Raw genomic sequence first — 22,842 nt, forward strand, 5'->3', positions numbered from 1 at the left:
TAACTGCCTGTGGGAGGGGGCATAGAGGGGAGGAGCCAGCACACCCAGTGAAGAAAATTTAAAGTGCACCGGCTGCTTTGGACCCCACCTATACCCCATCATGCTAGATCCCCAATAACCCTTATGGACTACAAGAAAAGGATTTACCGGTAGATAATTAAAATCCTATTTTTACATCTCTGTATTCCATTTAATGTGTAAATAGCATAATCATTCCCAGATATAAAACCTCACCAAATAAAATTCCATATGCCATTTCATTCATTCATTCTGGTCAGTTTGCCTATTTTTCTAAAATCTCTCATGCCAGTAACTGCCCATTTCTGAATTAATAACCCTACATAATGTAGTGCAGGTATGAACATCCCTTCCTTTCATTCTCTCATGTAGAACATGAGCACACTAAACCCTCTCCAAGACAGAGAACCCAAGTGTGTCCTGCAAAGCCTGGGCCTCTGGTAAGTGACCCAGACCTAACCAACCCAGCACCAATAGTGATAATCAGGACCTCCCAACCTAGCAACCTAACCAGTGCTACATCACCATAGTGGACCCAAAACTGCTTACTTACATCCACACCACAACCAACCTGCCATTCCAAGGACACACCTGCTGCACACACAACTGCTAAAGGGATTAAGAATTCACCCATACAGAAATGGAAGAACAGAAGCCACTATCATCTTTAATATTCATCTACTACTTTTGTAAAGGTAAATATATATTGGTATTGCGGTGGCCATCTTGACATTTAATTTGACTTGTAATGGTGGACACATGGAACCCAGAGAAAAATGCTGCTTACTATTATCCACTTTGGATATAAATATCTTCTAGACCATCTGCAATACCATTAATAAAGTTTTTTTTAACTAAATGTTCTTTAAATTGGTATCAAAATAGGCAATTGTTTCATCAGAGGCATTAAGAAAAGTGTCAGATTTTCCCATAAAATTTTCCAACCAACACAAGAGCAGTAATCAATTTATGGATACTGATCAGTTCTATTTTGCTTGTTACTTCCAGCTTCAGATCTCTCATACCCCTTTCACATCGCACAAATAACCCGGTACCGACACGGCATATTGCCGTGTCGAACCGGGTCAGTGTGCGATGTGAAAGCACACTGGCCGATTTAGCGGGTCACCTGACCCGGTAAATCAACCCGGTAAAAAAGAAGGGTTTTACCCGGGTTGATTACCGGGTCAGGTGCGGTGTGAATGGGAGCCGTGTCGATGCGACACGGTTCCCATTCACAAGATAGGGAGAGGCGGCGCTGGAGATGAGCTCATCTCCCGACGCCGCCTCCACCCCCGCCCCTGCTGCGCGCTCCATTGTTATGGCAACCGACCCGGTATATTGCCGGGTCGGAAAGCCAGCAGCGGAGTGCAAATGCCGGATCCCACCCGGTAAGTACACGTTTGTCTTACCGGGTAGGATCCGGCATTTGCAGTCTGAATGCAGCATAATTTACATATACCTCTATTTCTCACAATTGAGGGTCCAGTAGTAACTCTTAAGTAGTGTTAAACACAAGGAGAAAGCATGAGATTTAGTGCACTGTAATGGTGTGGTGTATGCAAGTGTAGGGACTTACAGACGATTGGGGTCCCTTGATGATGGGTTGCAAACGTAAATGTTTTGATCAAAATATCACAAAGCCCCCTCTGTTTTATTTGCTACACACACACAGATTTTCAGGATATTATTGTTAGCGCCAATAGCAAAAGTCTCTTGCTCTGGTTTGAATACAAATCTATGTTTTTTACTACTGCCACGCAGCTGGTGCCATGTGCATTTCCCTGCCTCTCGGGATTCCGGCGTCAGTATCCTGAATCCCGGCTGGTGGTATATTAACCGCATCCCTATGCAAGCTAGTTTAAAGTTTCAAATGAAACATTTTCATAAAGACATCACATCATTTTGTTTTGCAACATCTTACTTTGGATTCAGGCTCTCCCAGCTTATGATGGGAAAGTAGAGTTGTGAGAGACATTACCTACATAATAAGAATATATATTCTCATTCGGGTGGTCTTCTGTTTGCCGGCGGCCGGGCTCCCAACAACCAGCATACCGGAGCCGGAAACCCGACCGCCGGCATACAGACATCTTTTCTCCCTCTTGGGGGTCCACGACCCCCCCCTGGAGGGAGAATAGATAGCGTAGCACACCACTGTGCTTGCAGCGTGGCGAGCCCGCAAGGTGCTCATTTGCGCCTGCCAAGCTGTCAGTATGCCGGCGGTCGGGATTCCGGCGCCGGTATGCTGGTCGCCGGCATACCCTACTACACCCTTCTCATTCTGCAGTGACTTCCCGGATCAGTTACACTGGATTTCTTGGTCTCCTATCCTTCCATAATGTAGCTGAGGCCCATAAGTTCTCATTACACCTACTCCGACACAACAAAACTTTAGATGATAAGATCACATAAATATCGTCCTTAGTTCTGAATGCTTTTGTAGTCCATGAGGTCTTCTGTCTTTCCTATGGACCTGCGGTACAGGGTGACAGACATGAGCGCAGACTGGAGAAGTGAGCTGAAGCTCCCAGGTTTGTTAGACAAACAGCGGATGATAGCTTTTCATTGCAACCCCGACCACTGTAAAGATGTGTACGTCACACTTCCCTCCTGGTTAGATGAACACAGCAGTACTGTCTTCTTGACATTTGTACCCAAACGTCCCACAGTGATGATGTCACTCAATGCAATTTCCTCAGCTTGTGGAAAACAGATGGCAATGTAATGTGCATGGAAGCGCATGGGATCTGCTGTAGTACAAAAAAAAGAATCGTATAAGTAAAAATAGTTTAAAAAACATAAAATCATCAAGGGCACGTTATAGAATGTGCACCATAAAACCATTCAGCACCTATGAAAGGTTTACAGTTGCAAATCAAAAGCCATTTCATAAATGGACCAATCACAAATGATTTTGCATGGCATCCCTACAACAAGTTGTGAACGAATGAGAAGATACCTGGGTAAACAAGAAAGTCTCCTCCAAACTTGCTGCCACTGGTGAGGAAGAATCCTTTCTGCCAAAGGTCTCGGAAAACCTTATAGCGCATTTCATGGTTTTTCTGGCCTGAGTACGGCCAATCTGAGGAGACTTGATGTACATCCACCTCCTCTACGTTACCAAGATGTGTTTGAGCTGTTGGAATCTGCACCATCATTGCTTCTTCCGGGAAATGAATGGTCTTCTCTAGGTTTTGAACCTCTTTAATAGGTCCTTGAGAAGATGACCCACCAAGCTCCTCTGTAAATATATTTAAGTGTGTGGATTATACACGTTAAAATAAGAATTTACTCACCGGTAATTCTATTTCTCGTAGTCCGTAGTGGATGCTGGGAACTCCGTAAGGACCATGGGGAATAAACGGGCTCCGCAGGAGACTGGGCACTCTAAAAGAAAGATTAGGTACTATCTGGTGTGCACTGGCTCCTCCCTCTATGCCCCTCCTCCAGACCTCAGTTAAGGAAACTGTGCCCGGAAGAGCTGACACAACAAGGAAAGGATTTGGAATCCAGGGTAAGACTCATACCAGCCACACCAATCACACTGTACAACTTGTGATAACCATACCCAGTTAACAGTATGAACAACAACTGAGCCTCAGTAACAGATGGCTCATAACAATAACCCTTTAGTTAAGCAATATACATGTATTGCAGAGAGTCCGCACTTGGGACGGGCGCCCAGCATCCACTACGGACTACGAGAAATAGAATTACCGGTGAGTAAATTCTTATTTTCTCTGACGTCTTAGTGGATGCTGGGAGCTCCGTAAGGACCATGGGGATTATACAAAAGCTCCCAAACGGGCGGGAGAGTGCGGATGACTCTGCAGCACCGAATGAGCAAAGGCAAGGTCCTCCTCAGCCAGGGTATCAAACTTGTAGAACTTAGCAAATGTGTTTGAACCCGACCAAGTAGCAGCTCGGCAAAGCTGTAAAGCCGAGACCCCTCGGGCAGCCGCCCAAGAAGAGCCCACCTTCCTTGTGGAATGGGCTTTTACTGATTTAGGATGCGGTAACCCTGCCGCAGAATGAGCTTGCTGAATCGTGTTACAGATCCAGCGCGCAATAGTTTGCTTTGAAGCCGGAGCACCCAGCTTGTTGGGTGCATGCAGGATAAACAGCGAGTCAGTTTTCCTGACTCCAGCCGTCCTGGCTACATAGATATTCAAAGCCCTGACTACATCAAGTAACCTGGAGTCCTCCAAGTCCCGAGTAGCTGCAGGCACCACAATAGGCTGGTTCAAATGAAACGCTGATACCACTTAGGGAGAAATTGTGGACGAGTCCTCAACTCTGCCCATATGAAAGATCAGATATGGGCTTTTACATGACAAAGCCGCCAATTCTGACACACGCCTAGCTAAAGCTAAGGCCAACAGCATGACCACCTTCCATGCGAGATACTTTAGCTCCACGGTCTTAAGTGGCTCAAACCAGTGTGATTTCAGGAAATCCAACACAACGTTAAGATCCCAAGGTGCCACTGGAGGCACAAAAGGGGGCTGAATATGCAGCACTCCCTTAACAAACGTCTGAATTTCAGGCAGTGAAGCCAGTTCTTTTTGAAAGAAAATAGATAGGGCCGAAATCTGGACCTTTATGGACCCCAATTTTAGGCCCATAGTCACCCCTGACTGTAGGAAGTGCAGAAATCGACCCAGCTGGAATTCCTCTGTTGGGGCCTTCCTGGCCTCACACCAAGCAACATATTTCCGCCATATGCGGTGATAATGCTTTGCTGTCACATCCTTCCTAGCTTTTATCAGCGTAAGAATCACTTCATCCGGAATGCCCTTTTCCGTTAGGATCCGGCGTTCAACCGCCATGCCGTCAAACGCAGCCGCGGTAAGTCTTGGAACAGACAGGGCCCCTGCTGTAACAGGTCCTGTCTGAGAGGCAGAGGCCATGGGTCCTCTGAGATCATTTCTTGTAGTTCTGGGTACCAAGTTCTTCTTGGCCAATCCGGAACGATGAGTATAGTTCTTACTCCTCTCTTTCTTACTATCCTCAGTACCTTGGGTATGAGAGGAAGAGGAGGGAACACATAAACCGATTGGTACACCCACGGTGTCACTAGTGCGTCCACAGCTATCGCCTGAGGGTCCCATGACCTGGCGCAATATTTTTTTAGCTTTTTGTTGAGGCGGGACGCCATCATGTCCACCTGTGGCTTACCAACGATTTACAATCTGTGTGAAGACTTCTTGATGAAGTCCCCACTCTCCCGGGTGGAGGTCGTGCCTGCTGAGGAAGTCTGCTTCCCAGTTGTCCACTCCCGGAATGAACACTGCTGACAGTGCTAGCACGTGATTCTCCGCCCATCGAAGAATCCTTGTGGCTTCTGCCATTGCCATCCTGCTTCTCGTGCCGCCCTGGCTTGAATCAGGGCGTTGTAGATGGCCCTTAGTTCCAGTATATTTTTGTGTAGAGAAGTCTCCAAACTTGACCACTGTCCTTGGAAGTTTCTTCCCTGAGTGACTGCCCCCCATCCTCGTAGGCTTGCATCCGTGGTCACCAGGACCCAGTCCTGTATGCCGAACCTGCGTCCCTCGAGAAGATGAGCACTCTGCAGCCACCACAGCAGAGACACCCTGGCCCTTGGGGACAGGGTGATCAACCGATGCATCTGAAGATGCAATCCGGACCATTTGTCCAACAGATCCCACTGAAAGATCCTTGCATGGAACCTGTAAGAAGCCACCATCTTTCCCAGGACTCGCGTGCAGTGATGCACCGACACCTGTTTTGGTTTCAGGAGGTCCCTGACCAGAGATGACAATTCCTGGGCCTTCTCCTCCGGGAGAAACACCTTCTTCTGTTCTGTGTCCAGAATCATTCCCAGGAAAAGCAGACGCGTCGTAGGAATCAGCTGCGACTTTGGGATATTCAGAATCCAGCCGTGCTGTTGCAACACTTCCTGAGAGAGTGCTACGCTGACCAACAACTGCTCTTTGGACCTCGCCTTTATGAGGAGATCGTCCAAGTACGGGATAATTATAACTCCCTTTCTTCGAAGGAGTATCATCATTTAGGCCATTACCTTGGTAAATATTCTCGGAGCCGTGGAGAGACCAAACGGCAACGTCTGGAATTGGTAATGACAGTTCTGTACCACAAACCTGAGGTACTCCTGGTGAGGTGGGTAAATGGGGACATGCAAGTAAGCATCCTTGATGTCCAGCGACACCATAAAATCCCCCTCTTCCAGGCTTGCAATAACCACCCTGAACGATTCCATTTTGAACTTGAACTTCTTTATATAAGTGTTCAAGGATTTTAAATTTAGAATGGGTCTCACCGAACCGTCCGGTTTCGGTACCACAAACATTGTGGAATAGTAACCCCTTCCCTGTTGAAGGAGGGGGACCTTGATTATCACCTGCTGGAAGTACAGCTTGTGAATTGCCGCCAGTACTATCTCCCTTTCCCTGGGAGGAGCTGGCAAGGCTGATTTGAGGTAACGGCGAGGGGGAGTCGCCTCGAACTCCAGCTTGTATCCCTGAGATACAATTTGTACAGCCCAGAGATCCACTTATGAGCGAACCCACTGGTTGCTGAAGTTTCGGAGATGTGCCCCCACCGCACCTGGCTCCGCCAGTGGAGCCCCAACGTCATGCGGTGGACTTAGTGGAAGCAGGGGAGGATTTTTGTTCCTGGGAACTGGCTGCCTGGTGCAGCTTCTTTCCTCTACCCCTGCCTCTGGCCAGAAAGGATGCGCCTCTGACCCGCTTGCCTTTCTGAGGCCGAAAGGACTGCATTTGATAATACGGTGCTTTCTTAGGCTGTGAGGGAACCTGAGGTAAAAAAGTCGACTTCCCAGCTGTTGCTGTGGATACGAGGTCCGAGAGACCGTCCCCAAACAATTCCTCACCCTTATAAGGCAAAACCTCCATGTGTTTTTTAGAATCAGCATCACCTGTCCACTGCCGAGTCCATAATACTCTCCTGGCAGAAACGGACATTGCATTAATTCTAGATGCCAGCAGGCAAATGTCCCTCTGGGCATCCCGCATATATAAGACGACGTCTTTTATATGTTCCATGGTTAGTAAAATAGTATCCCTGTCAAGGGAATCAATGTTGTCTGACAGGGTATCAGTCCATGCTGCTGCAGCACTACACATCCAGGCTGAAGCAATAGCAGGTCTCAGTAGAGTACCAGAGTGTGTATACACAGACTTCAGGATAGCTTCCTGCTTTCTATCCGCAGGCTCCTTTAGGGCGGCCGTATCCTGAGACGGCAGTGCCACCCTTTTAGATAAGCGTGTGAGCGCCTTGTCCACCTGAGGGGATGTTTCCCAACGTAAACTATCTGTTGGCGGGAAAGGGTACGCCATCAGTAACCTCTTAGAAATCACTAGTTTCTTATCAGGGGAACTCCACGCTTCTTCACACAAATCATTTAATTCATCAGATGGGGGAAAAGTCACTGGCTGCTTTTTCTCCCCAAACATAATACCCCTCTTGGTGGTAACCGGGTTAACGTCAGAAATGTGCAATACATCTTTCATTGCAGTAATCATGCATCGGATGGCCTTTGTAGACTGTACATTTGTCTCATCCTCATCTACACTGGAGTCAGACTCCGTGTCGACATCTGTGTCTACCATCTGAGCCAGAGGGCGTTTATGAGCCCCTGACGGCCTCTGAGTCGCCTGGGCAGGCGCGGGCTGAGACCCCGGCTGTCCCAAGGCTGCTGCGTCATCGAACCTTTTATGTAAGGAGTTGACACTGTCGGTTAAGACTTTCCACATATCCATCCAATCAGGTGTCGGCCCCGTCGGGGGCGACACCACACTAATCTGCCCCTGCTCCGCCTCCACGTAACCCTCCTCATCAAACATGTCGACACAGCCGTACAGACACACCGCACACACACAGGGAATGCTCTGACTGAGGACAGGACCCCACAAAGTCCTTTGGGGAGACAGAGAGAGTATGCCAGCACACACCACAGCGCTATATAACACAGGGATGTACACTATAATAAGTGATTTTTCCCAATAGCTGCTTACTTATCTTATTTGCGCCTAAATTTAAGTGCCCTCCCTCTCTTTTTTACCCTTCTTGTATCCAGATACTGCAGGGGAGAGCCTGGGGAGCTGCTTCCAGCGGAGCTGTGAAGGGAAAATGACGCTGGTGTGCTGAGGAAGAAGGCCCCGCCCCTCAGCGGCGGGCTTCTGTCCCGCGTTTTGTGTGACTTAATGGCGGGGGTTTGCACACATATACAGTGCCAGACTGTATTATGTGCATAATTTGTGCCAAAAGGTATTATAATTGCTGCCCAGGGCCCCCCCCCCCAGCACCCTACAGTGACCGGAGTGTGTAGTGTGCTGTGGGAGCAATGGCGCACAGCTGCAGTGCTGTGCGCTACCTTAATGAAGACAGGAGTCTTCAGCCGCCGTTTTCGTCGTTCTCTTCTGTCTTCTGGCTCTGCAAGGGGGACGGCGGCGCGGCTCCGGGAACGGACGATCGAGGTCAGGCCCTGTGTTCGAACCCTCTGGAGCTAATGGTGTCCAGTAGCCTAAGAAGCACAAGCTAGCTGCAAGCAGGTAGGTTTGCTTCTCTCCCCTCAGTCCCACGTAGCAGTGAGTCTGTTGCCAGCAGATCTCACTGAAAATAAAAAACCTAACAAATACTTTCTTTACTAGAAGCTCAGGAGAGCCCACTAGGTGCATCCAGCTCTGGCCGGGCACAGATTCTAACTGAGGTCTGGAGGAGGGGCATAGAGGGAGGAGCCAGTGCACACCAGATAGTACCTAATCTTTCTTTTAGAGTGCCCAGTCTCCTGCGGAGCCCGTCTATTCCCCATGGTCCTTACGGAGTTCCCAGCATCCACTAGGACGTCAGAGAAAATATTTATTGTAACAGTCCACTATGAAGTTGCCGTTGTCTTCTAGCAGTCTAAGGACCCTATTCAGGTTGGATCGCAACTCGTGATCCAACTGCAAAAAATACAATACAATGATGATGAGGGCGCATGCGCAGGGCCAGTAAATGCGAACACGGGAGGGAGGCGGAAATGCTCCATTTCCTAGGCAGATACGGAGCATTGCGGGGGCGGCGTTAGTGGAACTGAGGCGTGGCGGGGCAAACGGGGGGCGTGAAAGGGGCGGCTGTGTGATGTCACATGCAGCTGCTCCGATCACAAAGATGGCAGCAGCCCTCCTGCCGTCGCAGCCAGGCTGCGTCAGCAGGAGGCTTCCCTACTTTCTACGTACATGTAGAAATAGCGGTGCGACCGCAATTTCAGCGTGGTCTCAGAGGGGGTGCGGCAATTAGCATGCTGGGCAGCCGCCAGCATGCGAGCAAAAGGATTGCAAATTTTGCTTTACTGAATAGGGTCCTAAGACAGGAGCCAATTACAAAAATGTATATGAAGTAATTAAACGTATGTTTGTCATGTTCCTTCGGTATGGAATAACAATTTTTAGTTAACAGGTTTCCCAGCTACAATCTACTTACTATGAACGCAACCCTACAATGACTCAGTCAGGGTTCAGCTGTTGTTCACAAAGGCCCTGAGTAACAGTGTTAGACATATTCAGCTTAGCTTGCAGCGACTAACAAGATGTGCTGGGAAAGCACTTTATGGATTATTAACAAGATCAGTGTACACCTTCTGGATGGTAACCCCAACTGAGAGAAAATGGTGTCATATTTCTCTTTACTTTGTCATTAGCTCTTTATTAGGGAAGTACTCACCAGCCATTTTGCACGTCACAGAAACCAAACACTTTATAAGCATCAGGTAAAATAAGTATTGGCTTTATAATGAAATGGGGGAAACTGCAGTATCTCTCCTCTCACACAAAAAAGGAGATTTATGGTAAGACTTACCATTGTTAAATCTCTTTCTGCGAGGTACTGTACACTGGTTTCCACAGGGAATAACATCGGGGTGTAGAGTTGGATCCGAGGCACCAACAGGCTAAAGCTTTGACTGTTCCCAGGATGCACTGCACTGCCTCCTCTATAGCCCCGCCTCCAGGCTCTGGAGCTCAGTTTTGTTAACCATTCCAATGCAGTAGCAGGTAAGGGAGTCGGTAGATGTTAGTCACATAGAACCACATTCTCACGACAGGAGAAGGCACAAGCGGCTAATGGCATACAAACCCAAAGAAGCTAAGTGCGTCAGGGTGGGCGCCCTGTGGAATCCAGTGTACCTCGCAGAAAGATTTAACAATGGTAAGTCTTACCATAAATCTCCTTTTCTGCAGCGGGGTACACTGGTATTCCACAGGGAATAACATCGGTGATGTCCTAAAGCAGTTCCTCATTTGAGGTGACGCACTGTAGCGGGCACAAGAACCCGGCATCCAAAGGAAGCATCCTGGGAGGCGGAAGTATGAAAGGCATAAAACCTGATGAACGTGTTCATTGAGGACCACGTAGCCGCCTTGTACAATTGTTCAGCGGACACGCCACACCATTCTAATCCATCTGGCCAAGGTTTGCTTATTCGCAGGCCAGCCACGTTTGTGAAAACGAAAATGTACAAAAAGAGAATCTGGTCTCCTGATAGAGCGTCTGCGGATTTCCCGCCCTGTGTAGCAGACATTATTGGGAATGTAGCCTTACGGCATATCAGTACAATATAGCCAGACAAACAAAGTACCTGACAAAAAAAACCTAAAATATGTGACCGCAATTGCAGAGCACAAAAAGAGGATTTAAGTGGTATGAGGTAACTGAAACACACAGTGGAAAATACAAAACAGTGTATCCTGTGGAACACTATATGGTATATGAGAGCCTGACGCACTTAGACTCCCAAGGCACAGAATATAGTCATAGAAATATGTGTGATACACAGAATAGAATCCATACAGCAGCTATAGGCACACCCAGTCCCAGGTACAATGCAGAAATTATTACATATAAAAAATAAAACTGCACGGGACTAGTAATATTACATATAGAAATGTATGCATACAGATATAACAATGCACAGTAAACACTGGATGTATATCACAGAATACTTGTACTAAATATACAGATAGCAGTACACTTGTTCTTAACTAACACTGTCTAAACGACATGTAGAATACTTAAGTGTCCTGTAAATGCACAGCGCTGATGAGACAGGTGGCTTTCCAGAGGAACCAACTCTTGAAGTTAATGGTTCTCCATCTCCGCTGACAGGACACCAAGCTCCTGAGGGTGCTGATCGTAAGCCCACAAGGCGACCGCTCACTCCCACTGCACGTCCGCCACCCCCTAACAGAGCCAGAAGAAAGAAGAGTGGCGAGTACAGCTCCGGTGGCACGGTTAGCAGGTCGCCAGCAGGAATGGCGGCACAAGGGTGGGAGCGCAGCTCTGGCAGGCTGCGCTCCGTACAGGCTCAGCAACATGTACATGTAGACGCTGCTGAGGGGCGTCCTGGACCAGCAAAGATCACCCTAACACTGGTAAATCAGCTAACGGGCTAATTCCGCTGTTAGCACACAGAGACCTCAGACAAGTATAATCATTGTGCGGGAAGCCACGCGCCATTACACAGGGCGGGGCTTCTCATTAGAGCGGATCCAGCACTCATCAGCACTATTTTCTCCCTGCAAGAACGCTGAGCAACACTGACAGGGAGTGCTGCACCCCACCTAACTCCAGTTAATGCGATACCAGGGTGTTATAGACAGGGGGGTGGGGGGGGTGTAATTAGTACTATTCAACCTATTAAGGTTGAATAGTCAGCGCCGGGCATTTTATCATAACAACTGTCCACAGGGGCGCTGTGAGGCTGGCTCCTCATGCTCTGTGGCTCTCTGAAGGTACTCTGGGGGAAACTGTGTCTGACATTTTCCTGTATGTTCGTGTGAGTGTATATATCCACATTACCATGTCTAAGGGCTCTGTATCTTGTACTGCAGAGTGTGTATCTTCTCCTGAGAAGTGTATCCCATGTACTCAGGACATCAATGTGCTTTCCCAGCCTTCTGTATCCGAACTCCAATGGGTGGATTCTTTAAGGGGAATGATATCCTGGATTTCATAAAGGATGTCCCATAATGAGAAAGAGACGCAGTTTTTGAGAAAATCTGTAGAGGGGTTGCAGCATTCAGCTCCCACTACTTCCTCTACTAGCCCACCTACTTACCCAAAGAAGCGTACACTTGCCCAGATAATGCAAGTTGATACTTATACCGACTCTGATACAGGGGACGGTGATAGGGATATGCAGGGGGTGATGCATCCCTTGCTAAGGGTGTGCAGCTAATGATTGAAGCCATTAGGGATGTTTTACATATTTCTGAGAAGGTTCCTGAACAAGTAGAGGAATCTTATTTTACGGATAATGGGGGTCATTCCGAGTTGTTCGCTCGGTATTTTTTTCTCGCAACGGAGCGATTAGTCGCTAATGCGCATGCGCAATGTCCGCAGTGCGGCTGCGCCAAGTAAATTTGCTATGCAGTTTGGTTTTTTACTCACGGCATTACGAGGTTTTTTCTTCGTTCTGGTGATCGTAATGTGATTGACAGGAAGTGGGTGTTTCTGGGCGGAAACTGGCCGTTTTATGGGTGTGTGTGAAAAACCGCTACCGTTTCTGGGAAAAACGCGGGAGTGGCTGGAGAAACGGAGGAGTGTCTGGGCGAACGCTGGGTGTGTTTGTGACGTCAAACCAGGAACGACAAGCACTGAACTGATCGCACTGGCAGAGTAAGTCTCGAGCTACTCAGAAACTGCACAGAGAAGTCTTTTCGCAATATTGCGAATCTTTCGTTCGCAATTTTGATAAGCTAAGATTCACTCCCAGTAGGCGGCGGCTTAGCGTGTGCAAAGCTGCTAAAAGCAGCTTGCGAGCGAACAACTCGGAATGACCCCCAATAAGAAATCCTCGCTCACCTTCCCTGCTTCTAAGGAATTAAATTCTTTATTTGAAAAATCCTGGGAAAACCCAGATAAAAAATTCCAGATCCCTAAAAGAATTCTCATTGCTTTCCCATTCCCTGAGAAAGAAGTGGGAAAACCCGCCTATAGTGGACGCTTCTATATCTAGGTTGTCTAAAGAGGTGGTTTTACCTGCCCCTGGTTCAACCGCCTTGAAAGAGCAGGCTGACCGCAAGATTGAGACTATGCTCAAATCTCTTTACACTGCTACAGGCGTGGCATTAAGGCACACGATTGATTGTGTGTGGATTTCTAAGGCCATAGTAAAGTGGATACTAGATACTATGGATAGATGTGACATTGAATTGTTTTTGCGTCACATACAGGATTCTGCTGGGTTTATGGTGGAGGCCATGAAGGACCTTGGTAGGCTGAATGCGAGGGCTACGGCCATGGTGGTTTCGGCGCGAAGAGGACTCTGGCTACACTAATGGATGGCGGATGCAAATCCAGGAAAAGTGTGGAGAACCTACCCTTCACAGGTCAGGCTCTGATTAGGGATGCATTGGATGCGTGGATCTCCATGGCAACTGCGGGTAAGTTAACCTTTCTCCCCTCATCAACACCGCCGATTAGGAAATCTTATCCTACGTCTACACTACAGTCCTTTCGGACCGCAAAATTGAAAAAATCCAAATCCCCGTCCACCTTCTTCAGGGGTGGTCGGGGAAAATCCAGAAAACCTGCACCAACAGGTTCTGAGGAACAGAAACCAGGTTCCGCTTCCTCAAAATCTTCAGCATGACGGTGGACCTCTCAGCCTGGGGATCCGGCAGGTGGGAGTGAGACTAGAAAATTTCAGTCACATCTGGGAGTCATCATGCCTGGACCCCTGGGTGACAGAAATTGTTACCCTGGGCTACAGATTGGAGTTTCAGGAACTCCCACCTCACAGACTCTTCAAGTCAGGCTTACCAGTTTCGCTGACAGAAAGTGCTATCCTGCAGGAAGCCATTCAAAAATTGGTCCGAACAAATGTTATTGTTACAGTTCCACCTCAACTAATACACAAGGGTTTTTACTCAAACCTGTTTGTGGTGCCGAAACCGGACTGTTCGGTGAGGCCAATATTAAACATAAAGTCCTTGAACCCCTACTTGAGGGAGTTCAAATTCAAGATGGAGTCTCTGAGAGCGGTGATCTCATGTCTGGAAGAGGGTGAATTCCTGGTATCCCTGGATATCAAGGATGCATACCTTCACATTCCGATCTGGCCGCCTCACCAGGCTTATCACTATCAGTTCCAGGCACTGCCTTTTGTCCTCTCCACAGCATCGAGGGTGTTCACCAAGGTCATGGCAGAGATGATGCTACTCCTTCGCAAGCAAGGAGTGAACATAATTCCATATCTAGACGATCTGCTGATAAAAGCATTGTCCAGGGAGAAGTTGTTGCAGAGTATTGCTCTCTCAACTCGACTACTTCAGGATCATGGGTGGATCCTAAACTTTCCAAAGTCACATTTGGAACCGACACAGAGATTGCCTTTTCTGGGGATGATACTCGACACGGAAGTGCAGAAGGTGTCTTTACCAGTAGAGAAAGCGTTGGTGATCCAATCAATGGTACGGGATGTCCTGAAGCCAGCCCGGATATCGGTTCATCAGTGCATTCGCCTTCTGGGGAAGATGGTAGCCTCCTACGAGGATCTTCAGTACGGAAGATTCCATGTAAGGTCATTTCAACTGGATCTTCTCGAGGAATGGTCCTGGTCGCATCTTCACATGCACCAGCGCAATCGTCTGTGGCCGAAAGCCAGAATTTTGTTCCTCTGGTGGCTGCAAACTTCTCACCTACTCGAGGGCCACAGGTTCGGGATTCAGAATTGGATCCTTCTAACCACGGATGCAAGTCTCAGATTGGGGAGCGGTCACCCGAGGGGAAAACTTCCAAGTAAGGTGGTCCAGTCAGGAATCTCTCCTTCCAAAAAACGTTCTGGAACTAAGGGCCGTTTACAACGGCCTTCTACAAGCGGCACATCTTCTGCAAGATCAAGCCATTCAGGTTCAGTTGGACAATGTCACAGCGGTGTCCTACATAAAACAGACAGGGCGGAACGAAGAGCAGAGCTGCAATGTCAGAGGTAACAAGAATCATCCTCTGGGCAGAAAGACACGCTGTGGCGCTGTCAGCAATCTTCATTCCGGGAGTGGACAACTGGGGAGCGGACTTCCTCAGCAGATACGATCTCCATCCAGGAGAAAGGGGCCTCCACCCGGAGGTGTTTGCAGAGGTGACAAGCTGATGGGGTGTACCTCAGGTAGACATGATGGCCTCTCACCTCAACAAGAAGCTTCGGAGGTACTATTCCAGGTCGAGAGACCCACAGGCAGTGGCGGTGGACGCACTGGTAACTCCGTGGGTGTTCCAGTCAGTGTATGTGTTTCCTCCACTTCCACTCATCCCAAGGATTCCCAAACTAATAAAAAGAACAAGTGTTCAGGCGATCCTCATTGCTCCGGACTGGCCAAGGAGGGCTTGGTACGCGGATCTTCTGGAATTACTGCTGGAAGATCCGAAGCCTCTTCCTCTTCACGAGGATCTTCTGCAACAGGGGCCGTTCGCCTATCAAGACTTACCACAGCTATATTTGACAGCATGGAGGTTGAACGCCAGATCTTAGCTCGGAAGCGCATTCTAAAAAAGGTCATTCCTACCCTGATACGAGCTATGAAGGGAGTTACGTCTAAACATTACCATCGGATTTGGAAAAATTGTGTCTTGGTGTGAATCCAAGAAGTTTCCAACAGTGGAGTTTCAACTGGGCCTACGCTTGGGCTCCATAAAGGTCCAGATCTCGCCTTGTCCATTTTCTTGCAGAAACAATTGTCTGCCTTCCCTGGGGTTCTGCACATCCAACCACCCTTTGTGCCTCCTACGGCACTTTGGGATCTCAATGTGGGGCTGCAGTTCCTGCAATCGGACTGGTTCGAACCTTTGCAGGAGGTGGACGTCAAGTTTCTTACTTGGAAGGCGGTCACACTGTTGGCATTAGCATCTGCTAGACGTGTGTCCGAATTGGGGGCATTGTCCCCTACTTGAATTTCCATGAAGATAGAGCTGAGCTCAGAACGCATCAGCAATTTCTTCCAAAGGTTGTGTCTATCAACCAACCTACTGTGGCGTCAGTGGCTACTGACTCCTCAATTACCTCAAAGTCCTTGGATGTGGTGAGGGCTTTGAAAATTTATGTGAAGAGAACTTCTCATCACATGAAGTCAGACGCTTTATTTGTCCTCTATGATCTCAACAAGTTTGGGTGTCCTGCTTCTAAGCAGAGAATTTCTCGCTGGATTAGGTTTACTATCCAGCATGTTTATTCTACGGCAGGCTTGCCGTATCCAAAATCTGTTAAGGTACACTCTACTCAAAGTGGGTTCTTGCTGGGCAGCTGCCCGGGGTGTCTCGGCTTTACAGCTTTGCCGAGCAGCTACTTGGTCTGGGACAAACACGTTTGCTAGGTTCTACAAGTTCGATACTTTGACCAAACTTTAGGTCCTCAGAGGCCAATCTGTTCTGCAGGAACCTCAGCTCTCTCCCTCCCGTACTGGGAACTTTGGTACATCCCCATGGTACTAAATGGAACCCAGCATCCTCTAGGACATTAGAGAAAATAGGATTTTAACTACCTACTGGTAAATCCTTTTCTCGTAGTCCGTAGAGGATGCTGGGCATCCGCCCAGTGTTTCGTATTCCTGCATTGTTACTTGGCTCAGTACTGTTATTTCAGCCGTTGCTGAATTGTTCCAAGTTGGTTAGCTTGGCTTTCCTTTTTATGTGTGAGCTGGTGTGAATCTCACCACTATCTGTGTTTTTCCTTCTCTCGAAGTATGTCTGTCTCATCGGGCACAGTTTCTAGAGCTGCGCTCCCACCCTTGTGCCGCCATTCCTGCCGGTGACCTGCTAACCGGGCCACCGGCGCTGTACTGACCACTCTTCTTTCTTCTGGCTCTGTTAGGGGGTGGCGGCCGTGCTGTGGGAGTGAGCGGTCGCCTCGTGGGCTTACGATCAGCACCCTCAGGAGCTTGGTGTCCTGTCAGCGGAGATGGAGAACCATTAAACTTCAAGAGTTGGTTCCTACTCCCCCCCCCCCTCCCCCTCCCCTAAGTCCCACGAAGCAGGGAGGCTGTTGCCAGCAGTCTCCCTGTACCTAACACTCTTAAAAAAAAAAAAAAAAAAACTAGAAAAACTCCTAAGAGCTCTCCTAGCTGTGACCGGCTCCTCCGGGCACATTTTCTAAACGGAGTCTGGTAGGAGGGGCATAGAGGGAGGGGCCAGCCCACACTATTAAACTCTTAAAATGCCAGTGGCTCCCAAAGGACCCCTCTATACCCATGGTACTAAATGGACCCCAGCATCCTCTACGGACTACGAGAAAAGGATTTACCGGTAGGTAATTAAAATCCTATTTTTTGTCAATTTTGTACAAGACAGTACACACACACACACACACACACAGAATACTTAAATACTCCTTGGAGGTGGTCAGTCCCCTTGTCCAGGTAGAAGTAAAGGGGTCTTCTACATTGCCTCCCAAGTCCACAGAAATGTCGTACTGTAAATATAGTACAGCAACCTGAATAACGTGGTTCTCTGCAATACATCGCTGATTGTCAGACTGCTCTCAGCCAATCAGCAGGCGTTTCCCATGGCAGCATCCACTGGTTGGCTAATGGGCCCTACACACTGGTAGATCTCACGGCACGATGTGAACGTTCTCGTTCATTAATGAATGAGAACTCGTTCAGATCGTGCAGTGTGTAGGCACCAACGATTAACGATGCGTGGCCACGCGCTCGTTAATCGTTGGTGCCTCGTCGCTTATGCATGCCGGCCAAATGGACAAGCTCATCCATACTAGCATGCACTGCTATGGAGCCGGGGGGGGGGGTAAGTGAAGAAACTTAACTCCCCCGTCACCTCCCCCGTCACCTCCCCCGTCAACTCACCCATCGGCCGTATCCACGAGCTGCCCAAACTCGGATCGCCGAGTGTGTAGGGCCCTTAAGACCGGTGTGCAGTCTCTGTGCAGGCACCTTTTCCTGCACAGTTAAGCTAGGTACAAACTGGCCAATATATTGCACACCTGTTGGCGGGTGTGTACTACCGATATGCTTGTGAATGATGTTCACAGACATATTGCGTCAGCTGTGCAGCACAGCCAGTGGCCGATATATCGGTGCATCTGGCTGTGTGTACGGGCGGTCCCACTTGCTGCTGGTGGCGACTAACGTCACAGCTGGGAGGGCAAATTCAAATGCCCACTGCACATGAGCCTATCTCTGGGAAACCCGCACCAGCGATCTCTCTTTGGCTAAAATATAGTTAATTTCTTTCGTAATACCCCAGAGTTATTACAAAATTGGGGACCCCCTGTTTTGTTTTTTAGAGAAAACTGTCCCCCATATAGACAGAGCTTTCCTTACAACCCAGCAGTGCTGGGGCTGAACTTTAGTTAACCCTGCCTTCCCTGGCAGGAATATTTGGCGCCACTGGCTTGAGAAGGTTCCCCCTTGGGCTAGGCAACAGGTTTGCCTGGGAAAAGATCACCCCCATTGATTGGGTCCCCCTAGTCGCAGGGCAGATTGTTGCCAGGGCCCCAGGAGCCAGTGACTGTAGAGGAGTGGGGAGGAACAGGGGAGCTGAGCCCTATAAAAGGAGGACTACAGCGCGGGAGAAGGGAACCCAGAGGAATGGGACTGAGCCTACCTGGGAGTCCAACTATGAAGTGTCCTGCGGGAAAGCAGTGATGCCCAGCGGCCGCAGTGTGGATCCACATACCAGGGCCAGAGGAACAGGTGCACCTGCTGGAGTCTGCCTGCAGCCCAGTCCAGGAAGCCGCACTGTCCAGCCGAAGGGGAGAACAAGCACTGGAGCTGACAGCACGGAGAGGACCAGCTACCGTGGAAGACCCCTGTAAGGACTACAGCCGCCCGGAACTTTGCCTGACTGCGCCGAGAGGACGGAGGAGCTCCGCTAGAGAAGAGCGGGAGTGGTGTCGACCCCTAAGGGCAGCCAGGAGACCAGGACTGTGAGGAAGATCTGCATCTAGCAGTGAAGAAGCAGAGGAGCAGCGCCGGTCACAGAGGAAAGCCGCAGGCAGTGCACTGGACGACCCCGGCTGAGAGGACCTGCGACAAGGACCCCAGGCTGCCGAAGACAGGAGCCCCCAAGTTCATTACCAGATACAAGCTGGAACTAGCTATCCAGTTCTCTATAAAAAAGAAAATAAGAATTTACTTACCGATAATTCTATTTCTCATAGTCCGTAGTGGATGCTGGGAACTCCGAAAGGACCATGGGGAATAGCGGCTCCGCAGGAGACTGGGCACAAAAGTAAAAGCTTTAGGACTAGCTGGTGTGCACTGGCTCCTCCCCCTATGACCCTCCTCCAAGCCTCAGTTAGGATACTGTGCCCGGACGAGCGTACACAATAAGGAAGGATTTTGAATCCCGGGTAAGACTCATACCAGCCACACCAATCACACCGTACAACCTGTGATCTGAACCCAGTTAACAGCATGATAACAGAGGAGCCTCTGAAAAGATGGCTCACAACAATAATAACCCGATTTTTGTAACTATGTACAAGTATTGCAGACAATCCGCACTTGGGATGGGCGCCCAGCATCCACTACGGACTATGAGAAATAGAATTATCGGTAAGTAAATTCTTATTTTCTCTGACGTCCTAGTGGATGCTGGGAACTCCGAAAGGACCATGGGGATTATACCAAAGCTCCCAAACGGGCGGGAGAGTGCGGATGACTCTGCAGCACCGAATGAGAGAACTCCAGGTCCTCCTCAGCCAGGGTATCAAATTTGTAGAATTTAGCAAACGTGTTTGCCCCTGACCAAGTAGCTGCTCGGCAAAGTTGTAAAGCCGAGACCCCTCGGGCAGCCGCCCAAGATGAGCCCACTTTCCTTGTGGAATGGGCTTTTACAGATTTTGGCTGTGGCAGGCCTGCCACAGAATGTGCAAGCTGAATTGTACTACAAATCCACCGAGCAATAGTCTGCTTAGAAGCAGGAGCACCCAGCTTGTTGGGTGCATACAGGATAAACAGCGAGTCAGATTTTCTGACTCCAGCCGTCCTGGAAACATATGTTTTCAGGGCCCTGACTACGTCCAGCAACTTGGAATCCTCCAAGTCCCTAGTAGCCGCAGGTACCACAATAGGCTGGTTTAAGTGAAACGCTGAAACCACCTTAGGGAGAAATTGAGGACGAGTCCTCAATTCTGCCCTGTCCGTATGAAAAATTAGGTAAGGGCTTTTATAGGATAAAGCCACTAATTCTGAGACACGCCTGGCTGAAGCCAGGGCTAACAGCATTACCACTTTCCATGTGAGATATTTTAAGTCCACAGTGGTGAGTGGTTCAAACCAATGTGATTTTAGGAACCCCAAAACTACATTGAGATCCCAAGGTGCCACTGGAGGCACAAAAGGAGGCTGTATATGCAGTACCCCCTTGACAAACGTCTGAACTTCAGGGACAGAAGCTAGTTCTTTCTGGAAGAAAATCGACAGGGCCGAAATTTGAACCTTAATGGACCCTAATTTTAGGCCCATAGACAGTCCTGTTTGCAGGAAATGCAGGAAACGACCCAGTTGAAATTCCTCTGTAGGGGCCTTCCTGGCCTCACACCACGCAACATATTTACGCCAAATACGGTGATAATGTTGCACAGTTACATCCTTCCTGGCTTTGATCAGGGTAGGGATGACTTCATCCGGAATGCCTTTTTCCTTCAGGATCCGGCGTTCAACCGCCATGCCGTCAAACGCAGCCGCGGTAAGTCTTGGAACAGACAGGGTCCCTGCTGGAGCAGGTCCTTTCTTAGAGGTAGAGGCCACGGGTCCTCCGTGAGCATCTCTTGAAGTTCCGGGGAACCAAGTCCTTCTTGGCCAATCCGGAGCCACGAGTATAGATCTTACTCCTCTCCTTCTTATGATTCTCAGTACCTTGGGTATGAACACATACACTGACTGGTACACCCACGGTGTTATCAGAGCGTCCACAGCTATTGCCTGAGGGTCCCTTGACCTGGCGCAATATCGGTCTAGTTTTTTGTTGAGGCGGGACGCCATCATGTCCACCTTTGGTTTTTCCCAACGGTTCACAATCATGTGGAAGACTTCTGGGTGAAGTCCCCACTCCCCCGGGTGGAGGTCGTGTCTGCTGAGGAAGTCTGCTTCCCAGTTGTCCACTCCCGGAATGAACACTGCTGACAGTGCTATCACATGATTTTCCGCCCAGCGAAGAATCCTTGCAACTTCCGTCATTGCCCTCCTGCTTCTTGTGCCGCCCTGTCTGTTTACGTGGGCGACTGCCGTGATGTTGTCCGACTGGATCAACACCGGCTGACCCTGAAGCAGAGGCCTTGCTTGACTTAGGGCATCGTAAATGGCCCTTAGTTCCAGGATATTTATGTGAAATGACGTTTCCATGCTTGACCACAAGCCCTGGAAATTTCTTCCCTGTGTGACTGCTCCCCAGCCTCTCAGGCTGGCATCCGTGGTCACCAGGACCCAGTCCTGAATGCCAAATCTGCGGCCCTCTAGAAGATGAGCACTCTGCAACCACCACAGGAGAGACACCCTTGTCCTTGGAGACAGGGTTATCCGCTGATGCATCTGAAGATGCGATCCGGACCATTTGTCCAGCAGATCCCACTGAAAAGTTCTTGCGTGGAATCTGCCGAATGGAATCGCTTCGTAAGAAGCCACCATTTTTCCCAGGACCCTTGTGCATTGATGCACTGACACTTGGCCTGGTTTTAGGAGGTTCCTGACTAGCTCGGATAACTCCCTGGCTTTCTCCTCCGGGAGAAACACCTTTTTCTGGACTGTGTCCAGAATCATCCCTAGGAACAGCAGACGTGTCGTCGGAATCAGCTGCGATTTTGGAATATTTAGAATCCACCCGTGCTGTCGTAGTACTACTTGAGATAGTGCTACTCCGACCTCTAACTGTTCCCTGGACCTTGCCCTTATCAGGAGATCGTCCAAGTAAGGGATAATTAAGACGCCTTTTCTTCGAAGAAGAATCATCATTTCGGCCATTACCTTGGTAAAGACCCGGGGTGCCGTGGACAATCCAAACGGCAGCGTCTGAAACTGATAGTGACAGTTCTGTACCACAAACCTGAGGTACCCTTGGTGAGAAGGGCAAATTGGGACATGGAGGTAAGCATCCTTGATGTCCAGAGACACCATATAGTCCCCTTCTTCCAGGTTCGCTATCACTGCTCTGAGTGACTCCATCTTGAATTTGAACCTTTGTATGTAAGTGTTCACGGATTTCAGATTTAAAATAGGTCTCACCGAGCCGTCCGGCTTCGGTACCACATACAGCGTGGAATAATACCCCTTTCCCTGTTGTAGGAGGGGTACCTTGATTATCACCTGCCGGGAATACAGCTTGTGAATGGCTTCCAATACCGCCTCCCTGTCGGAGGGAGACGTTGGTAAAGCAGACTTCAGGAACCGGCGAGGGGGAGACGTCTCGAATTCCAATTTGTACCCCTGAGATACTACCTGCAGGATCCAGGGGTCCACTTGCGAGTGAGCCCACTGCGCGCTGAAATTCTTGAGACGGGCCCCCACCGTGCCTGAGTCCGCTTGTAAGGCCCCAGCGTCATGCTGAGGACTTGGCAGAAGCGGGGGAGGGCTTCTGTTCCTGGGAAGAGGCTGCCTGCTGCAGTCTTTTTCCCCTTCCTCTGCCCCGGGGCAGATATGAGTGGCCTTTTGCCCGCTTGCCCTTAAGGGGACGAAAGGACTGAGCCTGAAAAGACGGTGTCTTTTTCTGCTGAGAGGTGACCTGGGGTAAAAAGGTGGATTTCCCAGCCGTTGCCGTGGCCACCAGGTCCGATAGACCGACCCCAAATAACTCCTCCCCTTTATACGGCAATACTTCCATATGCCG

The 22,842-nt window shown here is 49.2% G+C and overlaps 1 protein-coding gene across 2 annotated transcripts in view; it reads right to left on the reverse strand.

The window, feature by feature from the left end:
• Positions 1 to 659: 659 nt before the first annotated feature.
• The window catches only part of TSEN34 (tRNA splicing endonuclease subunit 34), a 68,593-nt gene continuing 46,410 nt past the window's right edge, over positions 660 to 22,842 (reverse strand). For both annotated transcript variants that reach the window (XM_063942785.1, XM_063942784.1), the window contains exons 4-5: positions 2,981 to 3,262; positions 660 to 2,771 (exon numbers count right to left, since the gene is read on the reverse strand). In XM_063942785.1, the coding sequence (XP_063798855.1) occupies positions 2,584 to 2,771; positions 2,981 to 3,262 (470 nt within the window). In that variant the 3' untranslated portion in view covers positions 660 to 2,583. The remainder of the gene's footprint in view (positions 2,772 to 2,980; positions 3,263 to 22,842) is intronic.

Source organism: Pseudophryne corroboree, chromosome 10, assembly GCF_028390025.1.
Source record: "Pseudophryne corroboree isolate aPseCor3 chromosome 10, aPseCor3.hap2, whole genome shotgun sequence".
Taxonomy (NCBI): Eukaryota; Metazoa; Chordata; class Amphibia; order Anura; family Myobatrachidae; genus Pseudophryne; species Pseudophryne corroboree.